This window comes from Mus caroli, unplaced genomic scaffold, assembly GCF_978045245.1.
Source record: "Mus caroli unplaced genomic scaffold, Mus_caroli_1 scaffold_18, whole genome shotgun sequence".
Taxonomy (NCBI): domain Eukaryota; kingdom Metazoa; phylum Chordata; class Mammalia; order Rodentia; family Muridae; genus Mus; species Mus caroli.
Window position 1 is genome coordinate 64,914,616 of NW_028227273.1, and position 16,197 is coordinate 64,930,812.

The 16,197-nt window shown below is 46.0% G+C and overlaps 1 protein-coding gene across 2 annotated transcripts in view; it reads left to right on the forward strand.

Moving 5' to 3' along the window:
- The window catches only part of Stk38 (serine/threonine kinase 38), a 36,215-nt gene extending 21,072 nt beyond the window's left edge, over window positions 1-15,143 (forward strand). For both annotated transcript variants that reach the window (XM_021149301.3, XM_021149304.3), the window contains exons 6-14: window positions 2,181-2,304; window positions 4,203-4,357; window positions 6,926-7,028; window positions 8,434-8,495; window positions 10,108-10,225; window positions 11,386-11,509; window positions 11,684-11,779; window positions 12,921-13,015; window positions 13,345-15,143. In XM_021149301.3, coding sequence (XP_021004960.1) covers window positions 2,181-2,304; window positions 4,203-4,357; window positions 6,926-7,028; window positions 8,434-8,495; window positions 10,108-10,225; window positions 11,386-11,509; window positions 11,684-11,779; window positions 12,921-13,015; window positions 13,345-13,475 — 1,008 coding nt within the window. In that variant the 3' untranslated portion in view covers window positions 13,476-15,143. The remainder of the gene's footprint in view (window positions 1-2,180; window positions 2,305-4,202; window positions 4,358-6,925; window positions 7,029-8,433; window positions 8,496-10,107; window positions 10,226-11,385; window positions 11,510-11,683; window positions 11,780-12,920; window positions 13,016-13,344) is intronic.
- The last annotated feature ends 1,054 nt before the right edge of the window (window positions 15,144-16,197 follow it).

The window sequence follows — 16,197 nt, forward strand, 5'->3', positions numbered from 1 at the left end:
TGCTGGGAACTGAACTCAGGACCTCTGGAAGAGCAGCCAGTGCTCTTAACCTCTGAGCCATGTACTCAGCCCAAGCCTTGGATTCTTAATTCCAGTTAAAAGCAGATCTTTAACAAATCTTCAGCTATTATTGTAGTTTATGCAAACACCAACTGATATGTGAGTGCCTTACAGCCCTATGTATGTGCTGCCCAGAGGTCAGTGTATGGTGTAGATAGATGCTCAGGCTCCAGGAGAGAGGACCAGTTAATCTCTTTGAGGAAAATAATGTCTGTGTTGTTTAGTTAGGATATTTGTGGGTTATGAGTAAGTTTTACAATATGTATGTCCTATCATTTTAGCCAAAACTCAAAACTCCTGTCAGTTTGTTAGCTGTTCTGAGAGTTAGAAGTGGGGCTGGTGAGGGCTCAGAGTGGGAAGGTGCTCAATGTGAGGTTTTCTGGGAGCTGTGCTCTGCCCTCCATTCACACACAAATACGTGTACACAAAACAAAATACTTAAAGTTAGGAAAGAGAGTGTGGTGGCATACCTTTCTTTCTTTTTTCTTTTTTCTCTCTTTCTTTTTTTTAATATTTACTTATTTTTTATTTATTTATTTTATTTTGTGGTTTTTCTGAGACAGGGTTTCTCTGTATAGCCCTGGCTGTCCTGGAACTCACTCTGTAGACCAGGTTGGACTCAAACTCAGAAATCCTCCTGCCTCTGCCTCCCAAGTGCTGGGATTAAAGTGCGCCACCACTGCCTGGCTTATTTATTTATTTTATGGATGTGAGTCCACTGTTACTGTCTTCAGACACAACAGAAGATGGCATCATATTCCATTACAGATGGTTATGAGCCACCATGTAGTTGCTGAGAATTGAACTCAGGACCTCTGGAAGATCAGGCAGTGCTCTTAACCACTGAGCCATCTCTCCAGCCCTTGGATTGAATCTTAATGAATTTAGATTTGATTCACTTCATCTTTGGATCTTGTGACTCTTAAAAATGAAAGGAGGAGTATAATTTGAGAATATGCAATAATGTTTTGGTTACTACTCCATATTGTAAATAATATCAGTTTGATATAATGATCACCAGTTTTGAGATAGGGTGTCACCTCCACCTCTCATGTGCTAGTGCTAGACCTGCAGGCATGCACCCCTCCCCCACCCTCAGCTTTCCATGGTGCTGGGGATCAAACCCAGGGCTTCATGCATGCTATTTAAGCTCTTTACCAGCGGAGCCACACCCCTGCTCATAAAGCATTATATTTTAAAAAGGTGATTCTACCAGTTCCCCCAAGCTGCCTGTAGTTAGGTGTTACAGCAAATGTAGAAAATGAGAAACGCCATGATTTTGAATCTTTAAGCCAGTGTAAATGTTTTTTTCATCCTGCAGTGTAGTGCCCAGCAGTGAGCTACAGCTACAGAGTGCTGCGGTGTCATGGTGATCTGATTGTCACTCAGGGCTCTGTTATTTTGATATCAGTTTGGAGCCTGTAGCTGAATTTTAAGTAACATGAGCACTTGTATAGCAAGAAGGTCCTGGGTTCTACCTCAGGCATTGCAAAATGAAACAACCAGAGAAAACAGAAACCTTAGACAGAAACCAGTTCACCTAGATAGTGTAGCCTGAGGTGGGACTGCTCAGGGTCTTACCTTGGGGACTGTTTATTCTACTGGATTACTAGAACAGAGGGCTGGGGACGCTGTGGAGTGTGCTTGCTTTACCACATAAACCTATGTGGTGTTTCATGCCTATAATCTTTGATTTTGGAGATAGAAGCAGAGGGATCTGGAGGTAGAATTCAAAGCCAGCATGGAATACATGAATCTCTGCCTTAAAAAATAAAAAATATAAACTTATTATATACAATATGCATATAATTATATATAATAAACATATTTATATAAAAGGACAGTAATTCTAACTAATCAGAGATTTACTTCATAGTACTGCTGCAGTTGTGTTGGGTTGAAGCCATTCATTCATTTCAGCAGATTTCAAAGCCTTTCTTACCAGGTTTCTGTCACCAAAGACCTTCAAGTCAAATGTCAGTTTCAAGGTGGTCAGTGTGTGTTAGCAGAACTTTTGCTCATCACAACTAAATATTCAGAACAGTATTTAAATTGTTTAAACAAATATACAGTTTACAGCAGAGCAAGGCTTGTCATTAATCAAATGCATATACCTCCAGGTTGGCCACATTCGTGCGGAGCGTGACATTCTAGTGGAGGCAGACAGTTTGTGGGTTGTGAAAATGTTCTATAGTTTTCAGGATAAGCTAAACCTCTACCTAATCATGGAGTTCCTGCCTGGAGGTAATTACTTCACAATGAAAGGTCGATTTCCCTTTGTTCTGTGGTTTCTCTCACATCAGCAACGAACCCTCCTTTCTACCTGTAACTGTGCTCACAGAACCGCTTTCTGTGTCTGTTCTAGGTCCGTAAAGGAGGGCAGTAGACAGCTTTGTGCTGCCTGCCTCTCTGCCGGTCATTCACTCGCCATTTCAGGTGGACAGGTCTTGTATTTATTTTTCCTTTAGACACATTTAGACTGGGAGCTCTGCCTGCCACTGCTGGCTGGCACCCGGCATGGGTTGTCCAGCTGATCGGACTGAAGTGATAGCACTGTTTGCTTCAGTGTTTTTGGGGTTTTTTTTTTTCCTGTGGTTTGTTAGAGTAACTCCCTCTTCACCTATATTAAGACCTAGAGTCCACCTCTCCTCTCTGAGGTGTCAAGCCTAGACAGGTAAGGCAGAGCAGGTGTCCCTATGTTTTTGGGACAGTCTCTTTTCTGATGAACCAGTGAATTCTGAGCTAATAGAAAGTAGCTTTTTTTTCTTTTTGGCTTTTAACAAAACAAATGTAATTAATTGGGGCATGCTATATTGGTCTTGTGACACCCTTTAGTTTAGACCCAGGGTCACCAGTAATTTTTATTAACAACGATGAAGATTACAACACAGAGTTGGCTGGTAGAACACCTTTTTTCTTAAGCACTTCAGTAGTAGGGAACAGCTTGGCTATCATGTGTCTGCTAGCCATTATTGCAGCTCTTCCTTAGCTTCTCATGTCCCTCAGACACTGCCCTTTGTATTTGGTGATGCTGGCCTGCAGAGCCCTAAGACCAGCAGGCCTGAGCTGTCCCATCACATGGGCAAGCCCACACAAGTAAGGCCATCCATCAGCTGCTCTCCTGGGACTGAAGGCTGCAGTGACCTTAGGGTTGGCCTCCCCACTGCCCCTGGCCTCAGGTAGCGAGTGGCTGCTGTCAGAGGGCAGCAGGAGGTGCTAGGATCAGAGGCCTCTCTCTTCCTTGCTTTCTAATCTAAGTAGCTTTACATGAGGTGGAAACTGAACCCTCCTTTTAGCTATTTTACATATTTCCTTTGCTTTTGTTTGATTGCTGAATTTTAGGATATGAATCTTATTTTCCTCTTGCTTTATGATGCTGGTATTAAGCTTTAAATTTTCACCTTGCAGGACACTGAGAAGTTTGTCAGTCGATGAAGAGTTATATGAGGATAGAGGGAGGTGTTAGGAGAAGGCCCTGTGGTCTTAGGAACAGGCAGTGACCTCACCTGTCAGGCAGCTGCATTCCAGTGGAGAGGAGCAGACCCAGCATTGTGACTGCCGCCTAGCTGCCCACAGTCCTCTTCCCATGGGTTCCCCACCCCCCCCTCCATGTTAGTGGGGGAACCTTGTTTAAATCTCCCAAAATATTTACATTTTACTTGGCGTTTCATTCTAAGGCAGCAATTCACCCTGTGTGGAACTGCCATTTCCCTCTAGGCAGATGCTTCACAGACACAGACACGTGAGCAAACGTAAAAGCCAAGTGGATTCCCCCTGGGTCCAAAATACTGTCCTAAACAAATATACTTTGTAACTGTGGAAAAATTCTCACTTCTCCAAAGAGGAAAATGAAATTAAAAGCGTAGTGCTTAGGTGGGAGATAGGTTTTTCTCTGAGTGTGACTTTCTTGCCTTTACACATTAGAGATTTGTTGCTGATTGCTCCCACGTTAACCCTGTACATCATCACTTTATGGGGCACAGCACAGTCGGATGTAGTTGGTTTATATTAGCAGATAACGAAGATGTATCTGAAAACTGGTTCTTACTCATATTTTACGTGTGTGTGTGTCTATGTGTGTTTGTGTGTGTGTACATGCATTCTGTGTGTATGGTGGTGGCTTTGTATCTTTCTGCTTCCAGGGGACATGATGACTTTATTGATGAAAAAAGATACTCTGACAGAAGAGGAGACTCAGTTTTATATAGCAGAGACAGTATTAGCCATAGACTCCATTCACCAGCTGGGATTCATCCACAGAGATATCAAGCCAGACAACCTTCTCTTGGACAGCAAGGTACGTGGGCGCACAGCACCCTGCCCAGCGTGTCTGTCTTGGAGTGATCTTTTGTATGTTTTTATCCATTTTACAGGTAAGTTTGCCATCACATCCTGTCTCTGAACTATGATTCTGTAATTTAATCTAAAGTCCTTTAAAAAAAAAAAGCAGGCACGATTTGAATCCCAGCTCTCAGTAGGTAAAGCCAAGCTGGTCTACACAGGGAGATCTGTGGCAGACAGGGCTACATAAGAGACTCTGTCTCAAGAAAGTTAAGCAGGGCATAATATGGCGATGCATGCTGGTGCTTCCACCACTTGGGAGGCAGAGGGAGGAGGCTAGGAATTCCTAATCCAGCTTGAGTTACAAGGAGACCTCGTGTGCACACAACACAAATACTACCAAGTCAGTTTTATAATACGGCAGAGACAGCCATCTTCCCTGAGCTGAGCATTTAGCAGCCTTCCTCTACTGAAGCACCAGCAGCAAAAGCCTGCCACAAAGTCCACCACAAAGCAGGGTGCCACATGCACCAAGCTCCCAGAGGAGCCCCCAGCCTCTGCAGCCTATGTTGCTTTCCTTCAGTGATACAAGAAGAGTCTGTGCTGCTGGCTGCACTTTGTGTCCACTGGTTTCGCTAGTGAGAAAACAGGTGTTAGTAGTATTTTCAATAAATCCCGGGGCGGGGCGGGGTTACTACCTCCCTCAATGGTTTATCCCTCTCCCGGAGACTGATTTGGGGATCCATTAGCATAAGATTACTAGCAGCTGCAATGGGTGTGGTGCTGCTTCCCTGTTTTCAGCTCCAGAATTCTAAAATGTTTTACTTGTAAATCAGAATGTTTTGTTTGTAATGAAAGCGTCCTATTCCTGCCTGCCTGCCTGCCTGCCTGTCTTCTCCCTTCCCTTCCCTTCCCTTCCCTTCCCTTCCCTTCCCTTCCCTTCCCTTCCCTTCCCTTCCCTTCCCTTCCCTTCCCTTCCCTTCCCTTCCCTTTCCCCTTCCCCTTCCCCTTCCCTTTCCCCTTCCCTTTCCCCTTCCCTTTCCCCTTCCCTTTCCCCTTCCCTTTCCCCTTCCCTTTCCCCTTCCCTTTCCCCTTCCCTTTCCCCTTCCCTTTCCCCTTCCCTTTCCCCTTCCCTTTCCCCTTCCCTTCCCCCTTCCCTTCCCCCTTCCCTTCCCCCTTCCCTTCCCCCTTCCCTTCCCCCTTCCCTTCCCCCTTCCCTTCCCCCTTCCCTTCCCCCTTCCCTTCCCTTTCGAGACAGGGTTTCTCTGTGTAGCCTGGGTCTCCTGGTACTCACTCTGTAGACCAGGCTTCCAAAAGAGATCTGCCTGCCTCTGCCTTCTGAGTGCTGGGATCAAAGGTGTGCACCACTGTTTCTTTTGGTAACCTTCTAGGTGTCTTTGGAAGGTCCAGGATTCTTGTCTTTCTGTGGAAACTTTACTTGCTGTGTCATGAGGGCAGGAGGCTTGTCAGATAATATCTTGTGACAGCAGTTCTGTTCTGTAAGGATGCATATAAAGAGCCAGGCATGAAGGAAGGCGTACAGCGGTGATCTCAGTCAGCACTGAGGAGGGGAGCTGGGGGACCCTGGGGCTAGTGCCCAGCCCGCCTAGCCTAAATAGGCAAGTTCCAGGCCACTGAATGAAGAGAAGGACGAAGAGGGAGACAAGCCGAAGAGTTGGCTGCATATGGTTCCCTTTTGTACATATGTGAAAATGTCAGTCTGAAGCCCGTTGTTTTGCATAAGTAATATATGCTAATAAAAAAGAATAGTCTCGGGCTGGCCAGATGGCGCAGTGGTTAAGAGCGCTGACTGCTTTTCCGAAGGTCCCAGGTTCAAATCCCAGCAACCACATGGTGGCTCACAACCATCCGTAACAAAAAAATCTGATGCTCTCTTCTGGAGTATCTGAAGACAGCTATAGTGTACTTACATATGATAAATAAATAAATCTTAAAAGAAAAAAGAATAGTCTCATATAGTAAAGAATTAGAACAATATACAGTTATAAGGAAGAAATGTTTGTTTGTTTTTTTTTTTGTTTGACTTGGGTGGTTTTTTTTTTGTTTTTTTCTTGTTTTTTTGTTGTTGTTTTGTTTTGTTTTGTTTTTGAGACAGGGTTTCAAGGTGTGGGCCACCACTGTCTGACACAAAGAAGAACTGTAATGTGCGGTCTCATGACAAACATGACCAGTGAGTGGTTTCTGGTGGGGATTTTTTTGTTTTTGAGATAGGTCTCACTATGTAGACCAGGCTGGCCTAAATCAATCTGCTTCTGTCTCCAATGCTGGAATTAAAGGTATGGGCTACCATGGTTTCTCTAGGTAGCCCTGGCTGAAATGGAACTCTCTGTAGACCAGGCTGGCCTCAAACTCATATCTCCTTGCCTCTGCCTCCCAAGTGCTGGGATAAAAGACATGGGCCACACACTTTGCTGGAAATCTGTTTAAATTTCTTGCTGTGTGTTTTTCCTTATAGTAAGCTGGGTAGGAACAGTCTGTTGGAGGAGGTGTAACGGGTGCTGGAAGGTAACAGTGTCTTCCTGTCCAGGCGTCCACACATCCCTTGTTTCCCCTTCCCCCGCAGGGCCATGTGAAACTTTCCGACTTTGGCCTTTGCACAGGCCTGAAAAAAGCACACAGGACAGAATTTTATAGGAATCTGAACCACAGCCTGCCCAGTGATTTCAGTAAGTTGAACAGTGATGTTAGCTGCCCCAGTCCTTAACCTGGTGGGTGAGTGATTTCCCTGGTGACCAAACTGTTCAGGAAACATGAGAGAGTCTCCCAGCAGTGTACAGAAGAGATCCAGTACTTCTCTGTATTGCCCATGCTGTCTGACTAGGCGAGATGAGTGCTTCCAACTGTGCTAATGCAGACGTTGAGGACAGACCTCTGCTAGGAAGGTGCTGGAGTGACCATGGTATAAGCAGCAAGGATGACAAGATGAAAGTGCTCAGAACAGCTCTAGAATAGTTTGGTTGCAAGCGTTATCTTTCTACTTGAGCAGTATCAGAACACAGGAGAGTATAGTAAGTCACAGTTGAGGCTTGAGGAGATGGCTCAGTGGGTAAAGCTCTTGCCCTGCAAGCATGAAGACCTGGGTTTGATTCCTAGGATGCATATAAAGAGCCGGGCATGAAGGCAGGCACACGGCAGTGATCTCAGCACTGAGGAGGGGGACGGGGGGACCCTGGGGCTAGTGCCCAACCCGCCTAACCTAAATACGCAAGTTCCAGGCCACTGAACGATGAGAAAAACGAAGAAAGGTGGCTGGCACCTGAGAAATGCTACATGAGCTCTTGCCCCACGCATACACAGTTACGCACCTGTGTGCACACCTGCGTGTGCGCCTGCACAGACATGAACACAGGAACCTCACTTCATCCTAGAAAACCCACAGTGCACCTAACTCTGGAGTCCACTTCTGCTCTTAGATCTTTGATCAACTTTAGGAACTGTGAGTGTCATCATCTGTATGCGTGGATCAGGCCCATCCACACAGATTCAGGTGTGGATTTTCTGGAGTGCCACAAACTAGGTTTGAATAAGTGTGAAAAGGGAACATAGAGACGGGGTGAGGGAGAATAGAAAAGATGTGGTTGTAACTCGGTAGCAGGCTGCTTGCCTTGCACGCAGAAGGCCCTGCTGCCTTCACCATTACCATTACCAAAACCCAAAACCAAACAAGGTCCATAAATCAATGTCCAGTTGAGAAACATTTGCAATACCTTCTCTACAGTTTTGATAAGGCCTGTCCGTCCTTTCTAGCTGTATGAGCCACATAAAACTATTCACAATTCCACTGTGATTCTCTCGGAGCTGCTGGGTTTAGAGCTTATATTTGGGCCAATAGAGAAAGTCACCCTGGAGCTGATTGGCTGTGTGTGTTTGTTTTACTTTGTTGCATTGAGATAGGCTCTGTGTATCCCAGGATGGCCTAAAACTCAAAGAGATCTGCTGTCCTCTGCCTCCCGCTACCACACCTGGCCCTACCCAGAATGTTTGATGGGTGTATGTATGGTCTGACTAGTGCCAGAGTGCCACAGAATTCTTTTCTGAATTTTGATTAGGACTTGAACTCTCTTCTTTTAGCTTTTCAGAACATGAATTCCAAAAGGAAAGCAGAGACCTGGAAAAGAAACAGACGCCAGCTAGTAAGTAATACTGGAGGCTTCTGAAGTACTAAACCAGTCTGAGTGAGTTGTAAAAAGAATACTAATGACATGGGACTGTGGCTCAGTAATAGTCACTTGCCTGGGCTGCCTTGAATTTAGCAGCTTTTTGACATAAAGTCTCCTGTAGCTGAGGCTGGCCTAAAACTATAGATAGCTGAGGCTGGCTGTGAAACCACCCTCCCCAGTCCTTTCCAGTCTGCCAATGGACTAGGATTATGGCTATCCCACCATGTCCATCTTAAAGCACTGTCTCTCAAACTTAAAATGCTCATCCTCGGAGGCAAGTCAGGACTCCTGTTCATCTGCCTGCCTTGCCTTACTTTGTGGTAGACAAGTACTTGCTAGTCAGAACTGGAGGGGGGATTTAAAAACGTTTGCGTTTGACTGTGGACACATCCAAAATTATGCCCCATAAGCTTGAAAGTAAGTAAGTAACCTTATTACATTTACCTTGATAGTATGTGAAAAAGCTAATTAAAGAGGGTACATTCACCACTGAATTACTACTAAGAAAACTTCAATCTTAATTCTTTTGTGTGTGCACAACACACATCTGTGTGTTTTGTCCGAAGGCAACTGGTAGGAAACTTCTTCCACTTTGTGGGGCTCGAGCTCAGGTCATCAGACTTCATGGCAAATGCTTTTACCATCTGAACCATCTTGCTGATGTGTGTGTGTGTGTACGCGTAGGATCCCCTGGAAGGAGTTAGAGATGTTTGTGAGCCACTGTGTGGGTTCTGCAAGTTAAACCCAGGTCCTCCTCAAGAGCAGCCAGTGCTCTTACCTGCTGCTTAGCCCGCTCTCCAGCCACAGCAGCATTTATTCTTTTTTTTTTTGGCGTGGGGGGGGGGGGTGTTGAGACAGGGTTTCTCTGTATAGCCCTGGCTGTCCTGGAACTCACTCTGTAGACCAGGCTGGCCTGGAACTCAGAAATCTGCCTGCCTCTGCCTCCCAAATGCTGGGATTAAAGGTGTGCGCCACCAAGCCCAGCAGCATTTATTCTTAATAGATGATTCGTTGGTTTGTTCATACATGAAGACTAAACATGAGTTGTACTTTGTAAAGGTGGTCACATGTATATTATGCAGGAAGGGCAGCACTTTGCTTGTCATGTACATAGTAATAACATGGCAGGTCTATGTGTTATGGGCCTAATACCTAGTAAAGTGCTGACTTAGACTTTCAGTGTTTATTAACTTGCCTTGTTATTAACTGGGCTTGTCCCCTCTCAGGGCTTGAGTGACAAGTGTGGAGTGTTACCTGCAGCACTGGGCTAGATGTGTCCTTTCAGACAGCTGAGCAGAATGAGGAAGGCTCATTCAGGTGTAGAGCCTGATTCCTAATGGGTGCTTAGTCACTTACGGTATGGGCTCTGGGTGTGTGTAGAAGGGCTCTTTGGCCTTATTAACAAAGCTTTATTGTTCATTTTGGAAAGTGCTGTCACAGGTAAGTTTGTATTAGGCTTGGGTTGTCCTGCTTGTGTAGTTTGGGGTGCCCTGATGGAGCTTGAGGGCTTTGGTCTCTGGACTAGCATTCTGAGCTTAGGCATTCACTGCGGACCAGGCCTCCCTAATGTGTGCACATATTTCAGGCCTTCTCTACAGTGGGCACTCCTGACTACATTGCTCCAGAGGTGTTCATGCAGACAGGGTACAACAAGCTCTGCGATTGGTGGTCGCTCGGGGTCATCATGTATGAGATGCTCATCGGTAAGCTCCATGCTTCCTGTGCACGCAGGAAAGATGTTTGCATTGCTCTTACAGGGAGTGGCTTGGAGGTGAACTAGGTGCGTGGCTCTCCTGCCTTCAGAGTGAAGTCCCTTGATGAACAGCTCCCTCAATGGGTCCCAGTGTACTCACGGGCTCCCTGACATCTTCTCTTTCAGTATTTCTAAATCCAACTGTTCCTCCATTCCCTCCATTGATAGCTATTCTCACTTATCAGGCACCGATTGTGTACAAAGAGCTTAACCGTGGCAGTGTGTCTCTCAGCTTATGAACTGTGGCTTGCTTCCTCTCTCAAAGCTTTGCGAGCATGGAACCTTTCTTTCTCCCTTGTATTTGGATGGTGTGTCTCTGTATTCACGCACACATCTGTGGCATAGCCGTATGCCACTGAGCACTAGTAGATGAGTCTGTGGTGACAGGGTGGGTTTGGAGTCACTTGTCAGATGATCTGGGACATGAATGTACTTGTGTGGCAGGCAGGCTGGAGATAGATAGGGAAGCAAATTGTTATCCTCTTGCATGGACTTCCCAAAAGAGCTGGGATGGTCTCTGCCTTTAGCTTACTCAGCTTGCTTGGCACGGTACCATAAGAGGAACTCTCTCAAGTGGGCACCTTTTTTCCCCCTTTTAAAAAATTATTATTATTATTCTTTATTTTATGTGTGTGAATACACTGTAGCTGTCTTGAGACACCCTAGAAGAAGAGGGCATCAGATCTCATTACAGATGGTTGTGAGCCGCCATGTGGTTGCTGGGAATTGAACTCAGGACCTCTGGAAGAGCAGTCTTAACTGCTGAGCCATCTCTCCAGCCCAAGTTGGGACCTTTTTAACCGTGTTGTCCCTTTGTTTCTTCTGGCGTTGACTCCCAGACTACATCTCTGCTTATGTCCTTCCTCTTCCCAGTCTCAGCTGTCAGCTGACTACAGTTGGCTCTCTAGTGGCATCAGAGGTACAACTCTCCACTGTGAATTGGAGAAAAATGAAAAATGGGTTTAGATGTTTTCCGGGCTGAATGGAAATCCCCCAGCATGGGGAGGAGGAATATGCAGAGGTCTAGCTGCTGTTAGAGACATGGGTCTCCTCAGTCGACCCAAGTCTGTGTTCTGGGCTGTAAAGATCCATACTTCCTGCTCCTTCCAGGCTACCCACCATTCTGCTCCGAGACCCCACAAGAGACGTACAAGAAAGTGATGAACTGGAAGGAGACGCTGACCTTTCCCCCAGAAGTCCCCGTCTCCGAGAAAGCCAAGGGCCTGATTCTGAGGTAGAGAGCCAGCATCTTCCATGCCCATCCTTGGGATTGCAGTGAGCCTCTCGGGCTCTTGCTTTCTTCTTCAGGGGTTGGGGGTCTCGGGAAGAACATGCAGGAGCCTGGCTATTCCTTTTTCTGAAGAAACTGGAGTGTGCTGAAAAGCCTGTTTTTTTTTTTTTTTTCCAGGTTCTGCTGTGAATGGGAACATAGAATCGGAGCCCCTGGAGTTGAGGAAATAAAAAATAATCTTTTTTTTGAAGGTGTTGACTGGGAACACATCAGGTATACTCCCACATTAGTTTCCAGCATTTAGGGTATGCATGCCATGGGATGAGTGAGGGTCAGAGGGCAGCTTTGTGGGCTTCGTCCTTTCCTTCTAACTTTCTGTAGTTCTGGGGATCAGATCAGGTGCCAGGCTTGCATGGTGAGGACCTGTACCCACTGAGCCATCTTGCTGGCCACAGATTGGGTCTCATGTAGTCCAGGCTGGCCTTCTGTGAGGTATCTAGCAGAAGGTGATCTTGAACCCCTGTTTCTCCTGCCTCTTCCTCTCAAGTGCTTGGATACGGAAATGTGGCACCATCTGTGGATTCCGATTTCCGAAAGAGTAGTCTGGAAAGATCATCAGCAGGCTAAGGAAGGGGAGAGAGCCCTTTAGACGGTCAGGGTCTTCCATTGTGGTGAAAATGAGGAGTCAGACAGAGACTGTTACTGGGAGACTGAGGACCAGCGAGGAGGAGGTGTGGCCCTGGCACTTAGACAGCCCACTGAAGCTCCAGCTGTCATTAGCACTCGCTGATTGCTAAACAGAAAAGTGTCCTGCCATTTTATACTGCAATTGTGTTCTGATCCTTGAATTTTTGTCCTTTTGAGATAGTGTGACTGAATAGTCTAAGCTAGCCTGGGACTCACAGTCTGCTTTCCTTGGTCTCCACTGTGGCCAGCATCCTGGTAATTTTTACCTTTCCAGTGGAATCAGTGTAGAGCCAAAAGTGGGTGGCTTTGAAGCTGTTTCCCTTCCAGGAGGACTCTTTCATAGCGGGTTGGCTGCATTGACACAGGGCTGTAGCTCCCTTGTCTTTCTGACTGAATGCTTTGTTCGGTTGGTTTTTGAGACAGGATAGCTCTGGCTGCCCTGAAACTCACTACGTTCATCAGGCTAGCCTTAACTCATGAGAGATTTGTCTGCCTCTGCCTCCCAAGTGCTGGGATTAAAGTCATGCATGGCTGAATTACCAATTTTTAATGATAATTTTGCTTGGATGCAGTCATTTGGTTTATTTAGCATTAGAGAAAAAAAAATGTTGCCAACAGTGAATAGTCCTCCATGTCAGACAGGAAGGAGTCTTCCAAGAGAGACTGGGGCAGTATCCTCTGTGAGCATACCATCTGTGGTCATTTGGGCTGTGTCTGTTCTTAACAGGGAGAGACCAGCTGCCATATCTATTGAAATCAAGAGCATCGATGATACCTCAAACTTCGATGAATTTCCAGAGTCTGACATTCTTAAGCCCACAGGTAATCCCACTGGCTGCCACTGCAGGCTTTAGAGTTGCAGCATCCCCTGGGGGACTTGATCCTGGGTAAGTGTTTATCAGTCCCCACAGTGGGCAGCAGTGAGACGATCATGTTCAGCTGTTTGAGCAAATCATAAGCTGCTTTTCCGTTACTCAGAACATAAGAACATTTAAGTAAGCAAAGTAGAAAGCTTGCACAATGAAAGGGAATCTCTCTGAATGGGAGCTGTACTGTGTTCTTTAGGGTGCTTTATTTCTGGGGCAGAGCTGTCCTTGAGGTGACAGTGACTTGAGGGCAGCGACTCAGTCCTACTTCTGTTTCTTTGCCAGTGAGCACAAGCAATCATCCAGAGACGGACTACAAGAACAAAGACTGGGTCTTCATCAACTACACATACAAGCGCTTCGAGGGCCTGACAGCCAGGGGGGCCATACCTTCCTACATGAAAGCAGCAAAATAGGGCCTGTGCTGGGAACCCTAAATGGGGCAGTGGTCTCTATACAACATTGTGGTTTTCCTCTTGCGCTCTTGAAAGAACTTCCAAGAAGTTTGTAGAACTCATTAATACATCCTAGTCAAGTCTCTGAAATGTGATTGTAAGTGGATATTCCTCCACGGTGCACCGGGAGCTGATAGGACAGAGACAGCATTTCTCCATCGGCCATAAGCAGCTGCTTGCTTCTTTTGAAGCCCCATGAGCCAGTTTGGTATGTGCTGTAAAGAGAATTTGATTTCCCCAAGTTGATCAGAATGAAGGGGAAAAGCAGCTGCCCACGTTACTGAGCTTACACACACTGAGTACCAGCCAACGCCCTGTGCTGTGGTGATGATATGCCACCTGCCAAGCCCACCAAGTATTTTTCTCCTTATAGCTGATCTGTAGTTAAATAAGGCAATAATGAAAGTCTGTGTGAACAGCCGACAGTGTGGCAGAAGGAACAATCTCCGTCTCGCGGGTGCTGGTGGTTTCTCCCCGTACCTTGGCCCTCGCAAGTGGCTTTCCACAGCCTTCATTCATGGTGCACTTTACTTATGGTACTAGGACAAAGACCTTGATCTACTGACCTGTCTCCCATCCGAAAGACTCGTGCTGCTCTTCTGTTGATGGGAGAGGTACTAGTGTGATCCTTTTTGATCTTAGAAAGCCCACAAAGCCACTGGGCACTGCCAAGGAGTTCTGGACCATGTGGACAACCCTTACTTTCCCTTCACGGCTGTAGATCATCTTGAGGCACACGCTGCCTACCAGCAAGCAATACCTGCAAGTGCTGCCATGCAAGTGTCCACAGCCTCCTTGGGAGTCAAGGCAGGACCAGCCCCCTGGGTCCTTGAGCTCATTCCTCAATCCATGGTGCAACCGTGTTTGTCTTGGTATTTCCTTACCCCAACTTCAGCCATTTTGCCTTGGAATCATGATTACAAAATTTTCCTTTGCAGATGCCTTCTTGGGGCATTCTTGTCCCTCCACCCAAAAGGGTTGCCTGCAGCTTGGGCTGACATGCCTCTGCTGTGGCGTTCTCTCATGAGAAACACTGAATTTAGCACAAAGTGCCTTCTCTGTCACAGCTGCTGCCACCTTTAGAAGACTTTTGCTGTGTCAGAAAAATGTGGAGGTTCCATATTAATGCATTACTAGAATTTGGTTTTAAGTGTTGATAACTGTTAAGCATTATTTGCACCTGTGTGGTAATTTGCAGTCATTGGCCAAGCTACGACTGGGATCGGCCCTCTGCTGGTCCCGGAGTTTGTGAAGGTCAGCTCAGTCTTAGCCATTCAGAGGATAGAATGTAAGACTTAAAATTGTAAGCAGAACTGCTTTGGGTTTTCATGTCTTAGATGAAGAAAAAGGAATGTTAGGGAAGTCTTAACTCTGGGTTAAGATGTTAGCTCCTTAATCCTCTATTCAGAGCTAATGCAAAGGAAATAAAAGGGCCTGTGCGTGGCTTTGTGTTCTATTGATAGACAGTTGAGGCTCGATCCCCGTGTGTTTGCAGGAGTGTGTGGTGAGCATGGGAGAAGTAATAAGAATAGTGGTAGAGTCAGTGTGGTGGGGATGGTTCGTTTTGAGGGGAAATGTCCACATTTTAACTATTCAACTTTTGAATAAACTGTGAAAACGATAATGGAACTGTGGTGGCTTTCTTCTCAATCCCTTAGACCAGAAACACTGCACCATCATCTTGATAGAAAATGCTGCTCTGTCTTGGAGAAGCTGTGCTGTACTAGCTTGTTTGCAGGGGAACTGGTATCATAGAAGAGATTCCATAGAAGAGACTATGGGGGCCTCACCTCCCTATACTCTTTTGAGGGCAAAATACTTGCTGGACAGAGGTCATGGAAGAACTGCAAGTTTAAGGGGCGGGGAGACTTCCCAGACTGCATTACATATACAGTCAATATATGTAATACATGTAAGGGTCCAGGGGACTGAATTCAGCTTACGGAGCTTGTTACTTGTGTGTGGCTTGGCATCTTGTCAGAACCTTTAAAGTGATCGTTACATCTCTCAGTGTTCTGTCTGCATGTACATACGTATTTATGTGCACTAAGTTTATGCAGTGCTCAAGGAAACTAGGATCTGAAACTGGAGTTGCAGTTACGGCCTGTTGTGTAGATGCTGTGAACTAAACCCAGCTCCTGTAAGAGCAGCCAGTGCTCTTCCCCACTGAGTCATTTCTGCAGCACCATGTTACTAGCTTTAAAACACATCTGTGTGATGCAATAGGTGACCTGTACCACTGGTCACTAATGGTTCTTCCCATTTGAACTTTGATTATTGCCAAATTCTAAATTTGTTTCACTGTCCTGTGTAGGATCCACTAGGTTCTCACAATAATACAGTCCAAAGACCCTGGACTTTGCACCATCGCCTCTTCAGCTGAGAGCAGTAACACCTCATTGCATCAAATCCGTCCTGATTTGATCCATAAGACTTCTAACAACCTGTGAACTTTTCCCAGTGCACAGTCCAGTTCTGGCTGGTACCAAGTGACCTAGACTAGAGGTCTATGCCTCACACTAAAATCCTTTTGGAAGGAAGGACCTGTTCTAGTGAGCATCAGCTAAAGACAAGCAATATCTGGCAAAAAACATACCCACCACACTATCTTAACCCCTGAGTGCCTATGGGGTGGGCTGATGGCAGAGGCTTGTTATTAAATGAACCAAGGACTTTGTGTAAA